This window comes from Ochotona curzoniae, unplaced genomic scaffold (genome assembly GCF_017591425.1).
Source record: "Ochotona curzoniae isolate NIBS_2020 unplaced genomic scaffold, NIBS_Ocur_1.0 patch426, whole genome shotgun sequence".
In the NCBI taxonomy this organism is placed as follows: domain Eukaryota; kingdom Metazoa; phylum Chordata; class Mammalia; order Lagomorpha; family Ochotonidae; genus Ochotona; species Ochotona curzoniae.
In genome coordinates, this window is record NW_024467002.1 from 426,691 (window position 1) to 444,636 (window position 17,946).

Sequence of the window (17,946 nt, forward strand, 5' to 3'; positions counted from 1 at the left end):
GGTCGCTACTGAAGGCGAGGAAGGTACTAACTGAACTTGCTACCCACAAGTGTGCATGGCTGCGCTGATGCGGCCGAGAAGCCAGAGGCCTTCAGCTGGGAGAGCACGCACAGGTTAACACACATGCTTTATTAGTGTAGAGATCTCGGGAGACAATAATTAACTTGGAAAGGAACTGCACATTACATCAACAGTGTGAATTTGTGACAGAGGCAAAACTGAGCACCATTTTATACAAAGACCATGCGTGAGGACAAGAAACGCTCACTGACGGGCATGAGAGCTGCGAGGAGTCCTAGGCCTCGTCCTCACCCTCCTCCTCCTCGAACTCGCCCTGCTCGTCCGCCGTGGCGTCCTGGTACTGCTGGTACTCGGACACCAGGTCGTTCATGTTGCTCTCGGCCTCGGTGAACTCCATCTCGTCCATGCCCTCGCCCGTGTACCAGTGCAGGAAGGCCTTGCGCCGGAACATGGCCGTGAACTGCTCCGAGATGCGCTTGAACAGCTCCTGGATGGCCGTGCTGTTGCCGATGAAGGTGGCCGACATCTTGAGCCCCCGCGGCGGGATGTCGCACACGGCCGTCTTGACGTTGTTGGGGATCCACTCCACGAAGTAGCTGCTGTTCTTGTTCTGCACGTTCAGCATCTGCTCGTCCACCTCCTTCATGGACATGCGGCCGCGGAAGATGGCGGCCACGGTCAGGTAGCGGCCGTGGCGCGGGTCGCAGGCGGCCATCATGTTCTTGGAGTCGAACATCTGCTGGGTGAGCTCGGGCACGGTCAGCGCGCGGTACTGCTGGCTGCCCCGGCTGGTGAGGGGCGCGAAGCCCGGCATGAAGAAGTGCAGGCGCGGGAAGGGCACCATGTTCACGGCCAGTTTGCGCAGGTCAGCATTGAGCTGGCCGGGGAAGCGCAGGCAGGTGGTGACCCCGCTCATGGTGGCAGACACCAGGTGGTTGAGGTCCCCGTAGGTGGGTGTGGTCAGCTTGAGCGTGCGGAAGCAGATGTCATACAGGGCCTCATTGTCAATGGAGTAGGTCTCATCCGTGTTCTCCACCAGCTGGTGCACGGACAGCGTGGCGTTGTAGGGCTCCACCACGGTGTCGGACACCTTGGGCGAGGGCATGACGCTGAAGGTGTTCATGATGCGGTCGGGGTACTCTTCGCGGATCTTGCTGATGAGCAGGGTGCCCATGCCCGAGCCCGTGCCGCCGCCCAGCGAGTGGGTCAGCTGGAAGCCCTGCAGGCAGTCACAGCTCTCCGACTCCTTCCGCACCACGTCCAGCACCGAGTCCACCAGCTCGGCCCCCTCTGTGTAGTGGCCTTTGGCCCAGTTGTTCCCGGCACCACTCTGGCCTGGGGAGGAAAAGGACAGTTCAGACACGGAAGGCTCACTCAGTTATGCCATGCTCATGAGGAGGAGGGCTAACCTAGAACATTCTTTGCATAGCCCACTAAACACCTAAACAAAAATATGCTAGTAATTATCAAAAACGTCAGAATAACATAAAATCTATATTTATATCCCAGTGACGCTATGAATTGGAAAAGACAGGACTAACAACTGATCCGTTCATTTTACACATTCCTATAACTGCCCAAACGAAGGCGCACCGCGAGCCGGGAGGGCAGGCACAGCATGATGACAGAGCAGGGCTAGGCAGTTCTAAAGCCATGTCCTAGCCTTCCGGCCCTGCCCCTTGGCAATGACCTGCAGCCCATTAAGCCCATCTCAAGTGCTGTCTGCCCTTTAGCCTTGCTTCAGAGGCTGCTGTGTCAGGGAGGCCCACCCAGCCCCCTGCAGGCTGGAGAGTGCCAGGCACAGGAGACCAGGCTGTCCACGGCCCAGCACTGAGCCCAGGAGTGGGTATGGTGGCTGGGAGCGGGCAAACCCTGCACCAGCACCCCTGCCCTGACCACTCACCAAACACGAAGTTGTCGGGCCTGAAGATCTGGCCGAAGGGTCCCGACCTCACCGAGTCCATGGTGCCAGGCTCCAGGTCCACCAGGATGGCCCGAGGTACGTATTTGTTGCCTGTGGGGGGAACGGGAGCTGACTTAGGCCTGTGCTGAACAAAGCAATCTTGAACTAGAGGCTTGTTCACCTGGCTTTCCCAGCAGAACTCAGATAACTGGCATTTGAGACAAAAGGGGAGATTTTCGGCTCCTAAGAAGCAGGAGACACTGATCATGCTCAGACTGGGCAAGGTGCCAGAGTCGTCAGGAGCTGGAAGACGCGTTGGTTATGGTGGGCATTGAAATGAAAATGCAAGAGGCACCCGCTGGCCACTTGCATGTTGCTGGCACAGTTCATGGCTTCTGCCTGCAGAGCAAGGTGGCTTTGGTGAGACCAGCCAGCACTCACCAGCAGCCTCATTGTAGTACACGTTGATGCGCTCCAGCTGCAAGTCACTGTCTCCATGGTAACTGCCAGTGGGGTCGATCCCGTGCTCATCGCTGATCACCTCCCAGAACTGCAATGACAGAGAATCGCGGCTTGGCACGGCCTCCTGGTGGTCTCCAAGGACGCTGGCCTTTCCTGCCTCCCGTGTCCTTGGAGCAGCAGCCATGGCCTGCAGCCTGCCTGCAGTCCCCACCTGCCTGCTGCAGAGGCGCTGGGAAATGCGCAGAGCATCACCTGTGCTACGTGACAGCTTGCAGGGCTGGGGGTGGGGCTGCTGGAGCATGGGGGGCTGCCGGCAGCTCTCCTGCTGGGGGAAGCTGTGCAGCTGAGGGCTCTGTACCCCAGGCAGGGTGGCTGAATGACACCCAGGCTGTGTCCTGGCAGCATCCTGCATCAGGCACCTGCCATCTCATGGCTCCCTGCAGAGATGGATGGCTCCTGGCACAGACCCCAAGCAGCTGTCCAGCAGTGCAGCTTTATGCCCCTGACCTACATCCTGGCCCCCAGGTATACTGACCAGGGCTGGGAGAGGGAGGGTGCCTGGCTGTGGGGGAAGGAGCTGGCCCTTGGGAAAGCGCAGTCTCCATTGTCAATCTGCAGCAGGAGAGGGGCGGGGAGGCTGGGGTGGGAAAGATGGCGGTTGTGAAAGAGCCCACGTCCTTGTGCAGGCTGCAGCCCACACCCATGCAGTGTGCCCACTGCTGCCTCCGTGCTGCGGTCAGGCACTACAACCTCCACTATGTGCATCACCTGACGCTCCCAGACGGACACAAGACTGCCACTTTACATGTCACCACGTCTATTAGGAGGGTTTTCCTAAAAACTCAGGTGGTCGTCACAAAGATGGCCCCGGGACGCCTCTGGTGCATATGTCAGCTCCCATGACACTGCAGTTTTTCACTAAAGGACAGACAGAAATGCACCATTTCTGCATTTCACAGCAGGCTCCCGGATCCAACCCAAGGGAACCGCCACCCCGCGGGGCTGTGCCCGGGGCTTCGGCAGGCCTCATTAAAGGCACACGCAATTGCAGCCGGACAGGTTACGCGGCTTTCCGGGTCACCTGGCTGCCGGACGCGCCCCTATAGGGCCCGGGGCCACCCAGCCTTCTTCCCCTCGTCGCCGACCCAGCCGGCAGGCACCCGCCCGCCCGTCCGCGCCGTCCGTCCCCCGACCTTGGCGCCGATCTGGTTGCCGCACTGGCCCGCCTGGATGTGCACGATCTCACGCATGGTGCCGGCTGCGGGAGCGGAGGAGCTTCTGGCCCTTGCAGTTGTATGCACGATTCGTAGACTGGCGAGCTGGTGGGCAGCGCGGAAAGCGGGCGCCTCCCCGCCCGCTCCGACTTTTATCCTTGGGCACCGCCCGGCCTCGGTGGCGTCATGTGGGGCGGTGCGCGCCGGCGCACCCGGGACTGCGGCACCGCGAGGGGGAGCCGGGGCGCGGTGCGAGGTGCAGGGGCGTCCCAGGCCTCGGCTCTAGAAATGTGGGTGCTCTGAGCCCAGATGTGTTCGTAGCTGCGAAATACACCCGAGATTCCATCAACTTACTCAAGATAAAAAATACATAACGTGAAGTGGGCCCTTAACTAATTCTCGATGTTGACTAGGTATCCAAATGATAAGGTTTGGGCTTATACACCATTAATCAAATATTTTTTTAAAAGATTTATTTATTTTTATTGGAAAGTCATAGATACAGAGAGGAGGAGAGATCTTCCATCCACTGTTTCAAAGGCTGCCACAGCTCCAGCAGGGTGTCCTAAGCCAGGAGCCAGGAGGAGTTTCCTCCAGGTCTCCCACGTGAGTGCAGGGTCCCAAGGCTTTGGGCTGTCCTCGACTGCTTTCCCAGGCCACAAGCAGGGAGCTGGATGGGAAGTGGAGCAGCTGGAACTGGAACCAGCGTCCAAACGAGATGTCGGCAACGCAGGTTGAGGCTTAATCTACTGATCTCACATCTTTTAACTTTTCAGAACTAGGAGACTACTAGTACAATCTGAGATGATCCCTGTGGCCTGCATCCCCCCACGAGCCTGCTGTGTTGTACAATGGGCAGTATTTTCCACCCCCATCTCACAAACCAAAGGATGCGGCTAGCCACAGAGCTGGAAAGCCAAGGAGTCTAGATCTTCACACAAGCGGGAGGCCCAGGTGAGTGGCAAGGCTTGGGCAAAACCATCCCTAATTACTATCAAAGCTGATCCCGACCAGGGCCTGGGAGAACAGGGGCCGCCACCCTTTCCTTGCTGGGCCAGCTTCTCTATGTCTAAAACGATGCTAATTACAGGTGCACTGCAGCCAGCTTTGTGAATAGAAAAATGACCAGCTGCAGATGAAAGGCAGTGGAGCAGATGGAGAAAAACAGTCCTCTATAAAAGCCGGGTGATGCTGTTATTACAAGCGTGAGTGCATCTGCCATGATGCTGGTCGCTGCTCTGAATCAGAGGGGAACAAAAAAGGTCAGTTCTCGGGCTCCCCGGGCATCTTCATCACCCCAGCTTTGCAGGCTGGCCCTTGGGGGGTGCTGCTCCCGTCATGCAGCGAGATGGGTGCCTGGTGGCTCCCCTGTGGCTGGAGATGAGCTTCCCACTTTGTCCAATCCCTAGCCTATCCCACTGATGCTGGTCCCTGGAGGGCTTGGCCTTCACTTCCTCCCCCACTTTAGCTTCAACCCCTATAAGCTGGCTCTTCACACCCAGCCAGAACCTTCCAGGACCTTCCAGAGATGGGGAACAGAGCGACAGAGGAAGCGTGCTGGAAGGGGCCAGCACTGGGGACCCCTGTCCACACCTCTGTGACATCCCAGCTCCGTGCTTCAGCACATCCTCTCGGCTGTCTGAGTCTGGTAGCACATCTGAAGAATGGAAATCTGGGTTGCGGTGTGTTGGCAATGAGAGGCCCTTGTTGTGAACAGGGAGGATGCACAGCAAATGAAGGCATGCCAGCATCTCTCCGGGCAGGCCCTCCCTCCTCGGTCCATCAGCCTGCTCTTGGTGGCTCTGCCTGTCCCCTGCCCAGCACCTGCCCCAAGATCAGCCATTGTATAACCTGAGAATGACTCAGGCAGGCTGCCCTGCCCTAGCTGACTCCCCCAAGGGCTGCAAGTGCCTGCACCCCTCGCTCACCGAGTGCCCTGAGCCCCACCACGCAGTCACAAATAGCCATGTGTTCTGTGTTGCACCAAGGCAGAGCACAGCAAGAGTTACAGCCACACACCTGCCTGGCCTGGCCTAGGCTCTTTAAGAGCATTGGAGGAAAGCTGTTCTCCTACTCTCTCCTTCTTCTTCTTCTTCTTCTTCTTCTTTATTTATTTTTATTGGAAAAGCGGATTTACAGAGAAAAGGAAAAACAGAAACATCTTCCATCTGCTGGTTCATTCCCCAAATGGCTGCAATAGCCAGAGCTGAGCCAGGAACCTCTTCCATGTCTTCCATATGGCTCCCAAAGCTTTTGGGTCATTCTCTAGTGCTTTCCCAGGCCACAAGCAGGAAGCTGGATGGGAAGTGGAGCAGCTGGGACACAAACATGCCCATATGGGATCTGGCGTTTGTAGGTAGAGAATTAGCCAATTGAGCCATCACATTGGTCCCCATCTGTTTGTCATCCTTCATTAAAAAAAAAAAAAAGAAAGAAAAGGAGCAGATGCTGTGTCTGCCTGGCAGGAGATGGGACACAGGTATGGCCAGAGAGAGAACTCCTAGCCACTGGTTCACTCCTCAAGTGGCTTCCCCAACCTGGGCTGGAGCAAGCCAAAGCCAGGAACTCCATGTGGGTCTCTTACATGGGTAACAGGGACCCAAGTACTAGGGTCTGCTTTCTCTAGCAGGGAGATTGACCAGAAGTAGAGCCACTGGGGCTCGAATCAGTGCCCACACAGGATGCTGACAACGCAAACGGTGACTTAATACAGTAAACCACAACATCAGTTCCCCAACCTCTCTGGGCTCCCATTGCCTCATCCATGAAGTAGAAATACTGATGGGTTTGTGGTGGCGCTGCAGCCCCTGCCTTGTGGTGAGCATGGTGACTGGCAGCCTTGCAGCTGGCATTGCCATTTCCTTCCTTTCTTTGGGAAAGTTGTCTCCGTAAGCCAAAACACAGCTGCTCCCTGCTTGGCACCCCCATGCCGCTGTGCACACACACCTCTCTTTCTCAGTCTTCTCCCTGCCCATGAGGGGGGCAGGGAAGGGGGCACCACAGCAGACAGCAAGCAGACCCCTAAGTGGGGCTCTGAGATTCAACTTCAGCAACCTTCCATTCCCAAATCCAAGCGCCTACAGTCCCCCTCCTGTGCACTGCAGGGCCAGTGTGGGCCCAAGCACCTGCAGGGCGGCGCAGGAGCCTGGCCAGTCCCGTCACTTCCTGCATCCCTGATTGCCTGTTTTCTGAACAACAGGCTCCCCTGCTGCCCCCCACCCCGCCCACCTAAGGCCTAGATTGATAAGGAACTTGGGGGGTAGGGGACTGTCTGACCCTGTCCCTTGATGCCAGAGAAGTAAGAGGAGACAAGGGCAGCGGTCATTTATTGCTCCCAGATGTTCCCAGAGCACACACTCTGCTCTGTTTCAGGCTCAAGGCAAATAGCAATTACAGAGACAGTGACGTCAGCATTCCTCCCGTGGGGAGGAAGCAGGATGGGCTGTGTGCCATCTTCACAATTCTGCCTCTGCTCACCGAGGCTTGTGGGTGGAGGTGTGGAGGGAGCGGGGGGTACACCTGGCACAGCGGCCGCTGCCCTGTCTGCTTCGGGGTTCTGTCACCACCCACCCCAGCGAGCCCAGGCCTAATCGGCAACCCACCCACACTGCCTGTATTTCAGCGTCCAATTAGGAAGCTGCCCCACCTGCCCATTGCCAACCCGGTCTGAATCTTTCCTCAATACCGGTCATTGCAGGGGGTATACCAGTAAGGACCGTGGAACACATGAATATGGAGGAGGAAACACCTTCAAAAGATGAAGGCCCCTCTCGTTTGTGGCTGAAATGGACAGTCAGTGTTCTAAAGTTAAAAGTACTCGATGGAGCCCAGAGCATTCAGGCTCCCTACATTGCGCGGCCCGGGTGAGCCAGTCCTGGTTGCACTGGCATGTTGTCACTATCACAAGACACCCGAGACGAAAGCTACTCATGAAGCAAAGAAGTTTACGCTGGCTCACAGTACAAGATGAGGCAGGGTCCACTGTGAGGCCTAGGTGGAGGGTGGCAATGCTGGGTGCTTACGTGGAGGAATGAGGCCTTGGCAGGCCAGAGAGGTGAGAGGCAGCGTCCAGCTCCAGTGTTTGTATCCGACCCTTGCCTGGGGGAGCACAACTTCAATCGCCTAAGGACCTCTCACCAGATACCCTATTGTCTTAGAGTTCTCCCCCTCTTAGTGCCATCAGCAGGAGACTTCGGGGAGGCATCCAAGCTAATATCCAAGTCGTAGCTCTGCTTCTTACACACTCCTCCTGCTTCCCAGCCAGGTCCTGAGAAATGCTGCATTCGACTGTGTGGAAATGTCCTTGTTGATGGAGGTTGTCTGTGCCTCATTGTCATGTAGTATCCAGTGTACCCACAGAGTGCCAAGCATCACTTGCATATGTGGGAGTCCTGTTGGGACGGCTGCCCCAGCCATCCTTCTTGCACCTGCGGGTCCCACAGCCAGGGACTCAGCAGACGTTGAAGCTGTTCTAAAGCACAGGTGTACGGTGCTTCCCAGACAGCTTTGCTTCTCCCTTGTCATCCTTTAAACAGTTCTGTGTAATACCTGCTCACGTGTCATGTACCTTGCATTAGGTGGAGATGACTGAAGATGCACAGCATCAGGTGGATTCTGTGTCAACGTGTTGACTCTCAGAGCTTGGTGTCCGTAGTGACCCCAGAACCACGCCCCCGAGCGTGCCAAAAAATGGGGGCGATCTGATGTCCCCAGCCTGCTGCAGCTGATGTGCACACTGCCAGGAGTTTTTCTGAGAATGTAACGAGATGATAATATGTATCATGGTGTTTCCTTAATGAATTCTTACTTCTTCAAAGTGTCTCAGCAGGGGCCACTGTTGGCGCTACAGGTTAAGCTGTGGCCTGTGACACAGATGTGCCAGTGCCGCTCCGCTTCTGCCCCGGCTGCCTGCTGATGCACCTGGGAAAGCTGCCGCAGGTGAGCCGAGTGCTTGAGGTCTTGCCGGCCACATAGGAGACCACATGGAGTTTCTGGCTCCAGCCTGGCGCGTCCTGGCTATTGCAACTGCTTGGAGAGTGAACTGACAGAGGAAAGGTTCATTCTTTCTCTCGCTTTCGATGATGCTGAGCCAATCCAGCGTCTTCTAGGTCTCCTGCACAGGTGCAGGGTCCCAAGGCTTTGGGCAGTCCTCGGCTGCCTTCCCAGGCCACAAGCAGGGAGCTAGGTGGGAAGTGGAGATGCTGGGATTAGAACCAACACCCATATGGGATCACGGTGTGCTCAAGGTGAGGACTTTAGCCACTAGGCTACAGCTCCAGGCCCTAAACTCCACTTATATCACAGCATATCCATGACAGTTCTTGAGAGGAGTTTACCAAATGGAAACTTGAACATCCTCGGTCTGATGCGGGGCTGTTCCTCCAGCAGCCGGAGCACTTGGGACCCCCAAAACTCTTGCACAGGATCCAGTTCAAGCTTCACTGCCTTGTAGTTTCAGAAGGACAAGCAGTTTCTTCTAATAACTGGGAGAAAGAAAGCAGTTAATTTGGATGGCGACAGACAGCACCTGGGAGTGAGTTCACGGTGCGCGATGGTGACAGACATCATCCAAGAGTGATTTCAGGGAGCAGTGAGTTGTTGTGTGTGTGTTTTTAACTCAGAGTTTCAGAGACAGAGATTGCCTAGTTACTGGTTCGCTTCCCAGATAGGCACAATGGCCGAGGGTGAGCCAGGCTAAAGCCCAAGGCCAGGGGTTTCATCCAGGCCTCCCACATGGGTTCAGGGGCCCAAGCACTTCTGTTGCTCTTCCCAGACCCTCAGCAGGAAGCTGGATCGGAAATGGAGCAGCGGCCGGGTCTTGAACCGATGGCCCTGGAGGCTGACGGCTTTACAATGCTGGCCCCAGAGCTTGGAGTGTTGAAGCACTGAGTGTGTGCCCAGCTACTGAGGTCTCGTTCGGTCATGCCCCATGTGACCCTGGCTGAGAACAGCTTGGTGCTCTGTGAGCTGGGGGAAGAGAAGGGACAGGCTCAGTGGCGAATGACGCAGAAGGCCCTTGCAGCTCGGCGTTTGTGAGTCCTGGATGTTTCACGGCTTTGAAGTTTGATTGTTAATTCCCAAATGCTTGTATGTTGACCTGCTGGAGCAGATGCACAGATGTCTAGCCCGAGGATCCCACTGAGCTGCCCGATGGACTGGGGAAAGGAAGCCACAAAAGGGCAGGCAGAGCCTAGGCGGGGGGTGAGAAGACGGGAGGCAAGCCCGTCAGCAGATGGCCACTGCGAGGGCAGGACGCCAGGAGCCTCAGGCCCGGGCTGGAAGGAGGGCAGGGCGGACAAACAAGAGCCCTGCCTGGGAGCGGGAGCTCCCCTCCTCCGTGGCACGGGGCCTTCCAAAGAAAACTCAGTGAATCCTCAACAACAAAGCCAAGGCCCGAGGGGGATGGAAGGACTTGTCCAAAGAAAGTAGCTGACTCTTGCCACCCAAGCCCTTGGATTTCCTCAACCCCAAGGTCCACAGTTCCCTGCGGACCCAGGCCTCCCCGCCCGTGGCCCATGCATACCACACTGGTTCACACTTGTCAATCAAACCCTCATTCGGGTTCAGCTGTAGTGGGATTTACAAATGTAATTAAGATGCTGAGCCAGCTTGGGCCCAGCACGATAGCATAGTGGTTAAAGTCCTCGCCTTGCATGGGCCAGGATTCCATATGGTGGCTGATTCTAATCCCAGCAGCTCCATTTCCCATCCAGCTCCCTGCTTGTGGCCTGGGAAGGCAGTTGAGGATGACCGGGAGCCTTGGGACCCTGCACATGTGTGGGAGACCCAGAAGAGCTCCTGGCTCCTGCCTTCGGATTGGCTCAGCTCCGGCCATTGCGGTCACTTGGGGAGTGAACCACTGGGGATAGATCTTCCTCTCTGTCTCTCCTCCTCTCATGTATCTGACTTTCCAATAAAAATAAATAAATAAATCTTTTTTTTTAAAAAAAAAGATGCTGAGTCAGCTGACCAGAGGAGAGCTCATCTCAGGAGCCCTTGTTGAAGCCTCAGATTTTCCCCTCCAAGTGACAGGTGGCAAATTCAGTTTGGAAGCAGTGGTGCCACTCCAACTGTGGCCACCTGGGATTCACTGCAGCCTTGTGGGATCTGCCGCAGCCCTCTGGGATCCGCTATAGCCATCTGAGATCCACCATGGCCCTCCAGGAGCATTGTGGCCCTCTGGGATCCGCTGCTGCCCTCCGGGATCCACTGTGGCCCTCTAGGATCCACTGCTGCCCTCCGGGATCCACTGTGGTCCCTGTACATGGACAAGGAGATCTGCAGTGTAAAGTGTCTGGATTAGAGGCAGCAAGAAGCACAGAGCCGCCACAGTGAGCACCCAGTCCTGCTGAGCCCGCGAGGGAAGCCCCTGAGCTCAAAGCTGGGGCAGGTGGCTCGGCAGAGGACCCTTCTTCCCCACTGTACCCAGCTTAAGGTGGTGTCTGCAGCTGCTGAGTGAATGGTCACAAAGTCATAGGAGCCATGAAGTTGCATCCTTCAGAGGCAAAGCCAAAGACAAGAACCTGAGTGGAACTTTCTTTCTATTTTTCTTTTAAAGATTTATTTATTTGGGGCCCCGTGCGAGGGCCTAGTGGCTAAATCTTCTCCTTGAACGTGCTAAGATACCATATGGGCGCCGGTTCTGATCCCAGCCGAACTGCTTCTCATCTAGCTCCCTGCTTGTGGCCTGGGAAAGCAGTCGAGGACAGCCCAAAGCCTTGGGAACCTGCACCCACTTGGGAGACCCAGAAGAGTTTCCTGGCTCCTGGCTTCAGATTGGTGTAGCTCCAGCTGTTGTGGCTTCTTGGGGAGTGAACCATCAGATGGAAGATCTTCCTCTCTGTCTCTCCTCCTCTCTGTATATCTGACTTTGCAATAATAAATTTTTAAAAAGATTTATTTACTTGAAAGACAGAAAGGGAGTGGGGATGGGAGATAGGTCTTCCATCTGCTAGTTTACTCAAAGGGATCCAGGGACCCGTGTACTTGAGCCATCCTCCGCTGCTTTCCCAGGCACATCAGCAGGAAGCGGGATCTGAGGTGGAGCAGCCAGCCCTCAAACCAACACCCCTGGGATGCTGGCATTGCAGGTAGCAGCTCTACTTGCCGCGTCACAGTGCCACAATGGGCCTTGGTGAGGGCAGTCCTGGGTGAAGAGCCTGGAAAAGCAGCTGAGAAGCCACAGCAAGGAGCAGGTGGCTGGTGTGGGCGGTTCCGGGCTGGACCCAGTGGGATCTGAGAGAGGCCAAACAAAACACTCAGTGTTGTTGCACCTAAGAGGCAAGAGAGAGTGAGTCTGGCCTCGAGGCCCTCCAAAGAGGGGCCTTTCCCAAGTGGGACCATGTGGGCTGAGCCTGGAGTGGTCCCCTTCCCTGCTGGCACATGGGCAGGAGCAGTGCTGGCACCGGCGTCTGCTGGAAGTGTCTGCAGGCAGCTGGATTTCAGCCCTTGCTCCTGCTGTGGTCCCCGAGCTGGCTTCTCCATGCTGCCTGCACTTTTCCTGCAGCCTCACAGTTCATGCTCCGCTAGTTCAGCATTTCCAGGGGCTCCCTGGGACGCTGTGATCACGTTCTGCTTCGTTGCTAATCCGCGGAGGCACTGGCTTCAGGAGTCCTGACCGATGCGATGGTCCCTGCAGGCTGCAGTGGTACTGCTGACACAGAGCAAGCCAGGCTGGGTCCCTGTGCAGCTGCTGGGAGATCTCCCACTCTCCCTGCCTCTCTGCTGTTAGCAGTGGGATCCTGTGGCACAGCCTGTTAAGCAACTGTCTGTGGTGCTGGCATCCCACAGTGAGCATCAGTTCGAGTCCCTGCTGCTCCACTTCCACTACTGCACCTGGGAAAGCAACAGAAGATGGCCCAAGCACTTGAGCTCCTGCTACCCATGTTGGAGACCCAGATGGAATTCCAGGCTCCTGGCTTCAGCCTGACCCAGCCCTGGCTCTTGTGGCCATTTTGGGAGAGTGAATGAGAAGATGGAAGATATCTCTCTAACTCTAACTTTCAAAGAATGTTTTTTTCTAAGTATTGGTAACTGGCAAAACACGGGGTTTATTATAGATTAAGTTGAGGCAGAAGACAATTAAGAACAGAGAATGTCTGTGAGTATAATGACTCAAATGGGGCACCGCGAGCCGGGAGGGCAGGCACAGCATGATGACAGAGCAGGGCCAAGCAGTTCTAAAGCCATGTCCTAGCCTTCCGGCCCTGCCCCTTGGCAATGACCTGCAGCCCATTAAGCCCATCTCAAGTGCTGTCTGCCCTTTAGCCTTGCTTCAGAGGCTGCTGTGTCAGGGAGGCCCACCCAGCCCCCTGCAGGCTGGAGAGTGCCAGGCACAGGAGACCAGGCTGTCCACGGCCCAGCACTGAGCCCGGGAGTGGGTGTGGTGGTTGGGAGTGGGCAAACCCTGCACCAGCACCCCTGCCCTGACCACTCACCAAACACGAAGTTGTCGGGCCTGAAGATCTGGCCGAAGGGTCCCGACCTCACCGAGTCCATGGTGCCAGGCTCCAGGTCCACCAGGATGGCCCGAGGTACGTACTTGTTGCCTGTGGGGGGAACGGGAGCTGACTTAGGCCCTGGCTGGTTTCCACTGGTGAGCACAAGAGCCAGAAGGGTGTGTGATCTGGGCTGGACACCATCCCTCGGCATGAGTGTGGACTAGCTCTGGTGTATGCTGGACTGGGCACTGGTGCTCATGAAAGCCAGGGTAAGCACTGGCTGAGGCTGAACTAGGTCTCAGCACCCACTGAAGCACTTGAGAGCCGGTGTGGGGGTGGGCCAGGAAGGGGTAAGCTGAAGCACCCAATGATAAGAGTTGGAGTGTGTGGGTTTGCCTGGCAAGGCCACTGTACCTGCCAGGACAGGAGGAAAGCCATGTCAGACTGGGCCAGGGACCCACCAGTGTGCACGTGATCTGCGACTGGCAGGTGACCTGACAGAGGAGAACTCCTCTGTCAGAATGCAGTCCCTGCAGGTGAGCACAAGAACTGAGGCTGGGAGCAGCCCAGACCAGGCCAGGTCTGCCTGCTGCCATACATATGTGCAGGTCAGGTGTGGGGGCAGGCTGGGCTGGGCCACAAGACCAGCCCATTTACATTAGGGCCAGAACTGGGGACTGTCCAGGGTGGGGGCAGGAGGGGCCAAGCCAGGCTGCAGCTGGGCTGCAGTTCCTGCTGGTGTGCCTGAGGGGAGAGTGTGTGGTGGGCAGGGTTGGGCTGCATGAGAGATGGGAATGGAGACAGAACTGACTGGGCAATTGCAACAACCAGTGTGTGTGCATAGACTAATACGGGTAAGGGGCTGAGCCACTCCGCATACTGGCTGGCACACCCAGGAGTCAGTTCTGGGATCACCCCTAGTGAGATTTCTTTTTTTTAAAAAAAGATTTATTTTTATTATTTTTTTATTGGAAAGGCGGATATACAGAGAGGAGATACAGAGAGGAAGATCTTCCGTCTGATGATTCACTCCCCAAGTAAGTGCAATGGCCAATGCTATGTCGATCCGAAGCCAGGAGCCTCTTCCGGGTCTCCCACGCGGGTGCAGGGTCCCAAAGCCTTGGGCCGTCCTCGACTGCTTTCCCGGGCCACAGGCAGGGAGCTGGAAGGGAAGTGGGGCTGCCAGGATTAGAACCGGTGCCCATATGGGATCCCGGGCGTGCAAGGCGAGGACCTTAATCACTGCGCCACCGCACCGGGCCCATCCCTAGTGAGATTTCTTTGGGAAGCCCCCCAACAGAATCACTGGACTCAAAACTCCAACCATGGGGAGAATCACAGGATATGTGGCCTGACCGTGAGTGCAGGTGTCAGACCTGGGCCTGTGCTGTGGACGGCATTCCCAGATGCACATGGAGGACCCGACAGATCACTGAGGCTTGCAGGGGATGTCTGATAACATGGCGGACAGGACAAAATGGACCACGCCCCTGGCCGAGCCTTGCCAGCAGGTATCTGGGTGAGTTAAGACTGTGAGGTGCACTGTGTCAGCTGGTTGACTTTGGAGGGATTTCTTCATCCTTGGAGCAACAAAATCAACAGCATTTTAGAACTATCAAAACCACTTAAGGAGTTTCCTCAGAACAGGCTCCACATTGGGGACCCTAGGATGTCAGTGGGCGCCCCACATCCTCTGCTGCTGGTGTGGTTAGCTGCTGGGAGTCTCTCTCTCCCCCCGCCCCCCTCTCTCTCTCTTTCCCCTGAAACGGGAAGAACAGGAAGATTGGAAGCAGTTGTCTCATCCACTTTCCCCCATTCCTTGATCCTTCCCATCCTAATCAGTGGCTCACATGGGCATGCATCCTTCTCAAGTGTGTAAAAGTCATAAAAAATAAATCTATCATGAAAAAATAAGAGTCGACAGGCCTGTGCTGGGCGAAGCAATCTAGAGGTTTGTTCAGACTGGGCAAGGTGCCAGAGTCATCAGGAGCTGGAAGACGCGTTGGTTATGGTGGGCATTGAAATGAAAATGCAAGAGGCACCCGCTGGCCACTTGCATGTTGCTGGCACAGTTCATGGCTTCTGCCTGCAGAGCAAGGTGGCCTTGGTGAGACCGGCCAGCACTCACCAGCAGCCTCATTGTAGTACACGTTGATCCGCTCCAGCTGCAAGTCACTGTCTCCATGGTAACTGCCAGTGGGGTCGATCCCGTGCTCATCGCTGATCACCTCCCAGAACTGCAATGACAGAGAATCGCGGCTTGGCACGGCCTCCTGGTGGTCTCCAAGGGCGCTGGCCTTTCCTGCCTCCCGTGTCCTTGGAGCAGCAGCCATGGCCTGCAGCCTGCCTGCAGTCCCCACCTGCCTGCTGCAGAGGCGCTGGGAAATGCGCAGAGCATCACCTGTGCTACGTGACAGCTTGCAGGGCTGGGGGTGGGGCTGCTGGAGCATGGGGGGCTGCCGGCAGCTCTCCTGCTGGGGGAAGCTGTGCAGCTGAGGGCTCTGTACCCCAGGCAGGGTGGCTGAATGACACCCAGGCTGTGTCCTGGCAGCATCCTGCATCAGGCACCTGCCATCTCATGGCTCCCTGCAGAGATGGATGGCTCCTGGCACAGACCCCAAGCAGCTGTCCAGCAGTGCAGCTTTATGCCCCTGACCTACATCCTGGCCCCCAGGTATACTGACCAGGGCTGGGAGAGGGAGGGTGCCTGGCTGTGGGGGAAGGAGCTGGCCCTTGGGAAAGCGCAGTCTCCATTGTCAATCTGCAGCAGGAGAGGGGGCGGGGAGGCTGGGGTGGGAAAGATGGCGGTTGTGAAAGAGCCCACGTCCTTGTGCAGGCTGCAGCCCACACCCATGCAGTGTGCCCACTGCTGCCTCCGTGCTGCGGTCAGGCACTACAACCTCCAGCAGGAACAAGATGACTGCCTGGTGCGTTATCACATTCAAACACCCTCCATATTGAGAGTGTTAATTTGATCTCATCTATGTGATTTCCAGTTCAAATGGAAAAAAAAAATCCATGGTTAGATGATAGGAAACTAAGCTGCAAGATTTTGCCTGCAGGAGACAGCTGTGGTCTGTCATTTGCAAGCTCACGAATTGAAGATGAGAAAAGCTTTTCTCTAACAGGGAGTGGCGAACAAGGAAGGGACTTAGGCACACACTGAGCTAGGTGGCCGGCAAGGTCACACGGCTGTCCTCTGGAGCAGGCTGGTTCTGAGGCTCAGCCGTTGAGCGTGGCTCCACGCGAGCAAAGTAGTAGCTAAGAATTGTGACTCCTTGACTGTGACACTGTTGTCTCCTGCAGACAAAAGTTGTCATTAGATGCCATTAGGTGCCAGCTGCAGAACTCGAGCAGGGTGCATGGAGTAGGGGTAGAAAAGAAATGGACTACTACAATTTCATGATCTTAATGGACAATGCAAGAAAGCTGTCCCCTTTATACAGAAAACTGCACAAATTCTGGCATAGATTTTTGACGTCATGGTCAAATGAGGGTATCCAAGAATAATTCTGCCATTTGTTTCACCTAAAAACTCAGTAGAAGTTCCTACTACAATTCTTATTCTACAACTCAATCTTTTCTTTTTTTTTTTAAAGATTTATTTTTATTATTTTTTATTGGAAAGGCGGATATACAGAGAGGAGAGACAGAGAGGAAGATCTTCCATCCGATGATTCACTCCCCAAGTGAGCGCAACGGTCGATGCTATGCCGATCTGAAGCCAGGAGCCTCTTCCGGGTCTCCCACACAGGTGCAGGTTCCCAAAGCTTTGGGCCGTCCTCCACTGCTTTCCTGGGCCACAGGCAGGGAGCTGGAAGGGAAGCGGGGCTGCCGGGATTAGAACCGGTGCCCATATGGGATCCCGGGCGTGCAAGGCGAGGACCTTAACCTCTTGCGCCACCGCGCTGGGCCCTCTTTTCTTTAATTATTAATTATATTGCATTATGTGACACAGTTTCACAGGCTCTGGGATTCCCCCAACCCCTCCCCGTGCCCTCCTCCCATGGTGGATTCCTCCATCTTTTTGCAGTATTACAGTTCAAATTCAGTCAAGATTCTTTCATTGCAAGCATATACCAAGCATAGAGTCCAGCATCTTATTTTCCAGATAAATTCAACAGTTTCTTGGGGAGACCATCTCTGGTCTGAAGGCTGAGCTGGCAGAATATCATCCCGATCAATTAAAAGCCCCAACATAACATCAACAACAATTTACAACAAAACGTCAGCTTCCCCCAAACCAGGGCACAGCACTGGTGCTGGCCGACAATACCCAATGTGGTCACCAGCTATGTCTCCATGGTGACCTTTATTGTGACCTCGTAGTTTTCAGCTGCGGGGGAAGGGCAGGATAGATTGGGGATGAAGACCTCAGCGCCTCCTTGCTAGCTACCCGCTAACCTACATCCGTGAAGCAAGGCTGTTAGAGACACAGCAAGAAGAAAGGAAGGCAGAAAGCAAGAACAGTGGGCAGGAACACCACGGAGAAGAACTGGAAGAACGGAGGTAAGAAAGAACATGGTCACACAAATACACCACTGGCTTAAGCACAGCCCGGCCGCTGGCCTTGCGTGTGGGTGCCACCTCGAGTCCCAGCTGCTCCACTTCTGATCCAGCCGCCTGCTGGTGTGCCTGGGAGAGCAGCAGAGGGTGCCCAAGTGCTCAGACCTCTACCACTCATTTGAGAGACTCAGAGTTCCAGGTGCCTGGCCAGCTGGGGAGTGAACTAGCTAACAGAATCTCTCTGTTCCTCCCTCCCTGTAACTCTGCCTTATTAAACAGACAACTTTTTAAAAAAAGGAAAACCATGGCATAGTGTAGGTTCTCAGCTATAATTCCAAATGGTGGCATCCATTACTTTCTTACAATCTAAACACCCAGTGACGGTACTTGAACATTCACT

The 17,946-nt window shown here is 55.6% G+C and overlaps 2 protein-coding genes across 19 annotated transcripts; both read right to left on the reverse strand.

Annotated features, from left to right (window-relative positions):
* Window positions 1-109: 109 nt before the first annotated feature.
* LOC121167790 (tubulin beta-2A chain) lies at window positions 110-3,727 on the reverse strand. 18 transcript variants are annotated; one of them, XM_040997390.1, is made up of 6 exons: window positions 3,580-3,714; window positions 2,366-2,474; window positions 1,925-2,035; window positions 1,130-1,356; window positions 659-985; window positions 110-583 (listed from the first exon to the last, which is right to left on the reverse strand). In XM_040997390.1, the coding sequence occupies exons 1-6, from the start codon at window positions 3,634-3,636 to the stop codon at window positions 296-298; spliced, it is 1,119 nt and encodes a 372-aa protein (XP_040853324.1). In that variant the 5' UTR covers window positions 3,637-3,714; the 3' UTR covers window positions 110-295. The 18 variants fall into 18 exon arrangements, with proteins under 18 accessions (XP_040853324.1, XP_040853330.1, XP_040853332.1 ...); XM_040997396.1 differs by lacking the exon at window positions 659-985 and having other exon boundaries at window positions 110-658; window position 1,161; window positions 1,266-1,356; window positions 3,580-3,703; XM_040997398.1 differs by lacking the exon at window positions 659-985 and having other exon boundaries at window positions 110-418; window positions 1,277-1,356; window positions 3,580-3,727.
* Window positions 3,728-12,108: 8,381 nt separating this feature from the next.
* LOC121167786 (tubulin beta-4B chain-like) lies at window positions 12,109-15,373 on the reverse strand. Its single transcript, XM_040997377.1, has 3 exons — window positions 15,169-15,373; window positions 12,966-13,148; window positions 12,109-12,182 (listed from the first exon to the last, which is right to left on the reverse strand). The coding sequence occupies exons 1-3, from the start codon at window positions 15,371-15,373 to the stop codon at window positions 12,109-12,111; spliced, it is 462 nt and encodes a 153-aa protein (XP_040853311.1).
* Between the last annotated feature and the right edge of the window lie 2,573 nt (window positions 15,374-17,946).

Bases quoted from the DNA above. Each gene is read 5' to 3' on its own strand.
- LOC121167786 (XM_040997377.1), bottom strand. From the start codon at position 15,373: ATGGCTGCTGCTCCAAGGACACGGGAGGCAGGAAAGGCCAGCGCCCTT. The intron at 13,149-15,168 runs GTGAGTGCTGGC...TTCCCCCCACAG, and splicing joins GTACTACAATGAGGCTGCTG to GCAACAAGTACGTACCTCGG. The intron at 12,183-12,965 runs GTGCTGGGCCGT...TCCGCGGATTAG, and splicing joins CACACCCACTCCCGGGCTCA to CAACGAAGCAGAACGTGATC.
- LOC121167790 (XM_040997379.1), bottom strand. From the start codon at position 3,636: ATGCGTGAGATCGTGCACATCCAGGCGGGCCAGTGCGGCAACCAGATC. The intron at 2,475-3,579 runs GTCGGGGGACGG...CTGTCATTGCAG, and splicing joins GCAACCAGATCGGCGCCAAG to TTCTGGGAGGTGATCAGCGA. The intron at 1,357-1,924 runs GTGAGTGGTCAG...TTTCCTCCCCAG, and splicing joins GCCCGACAACTTCGTGTTTG to GCCAGAGTGGTGCCGGGAAC.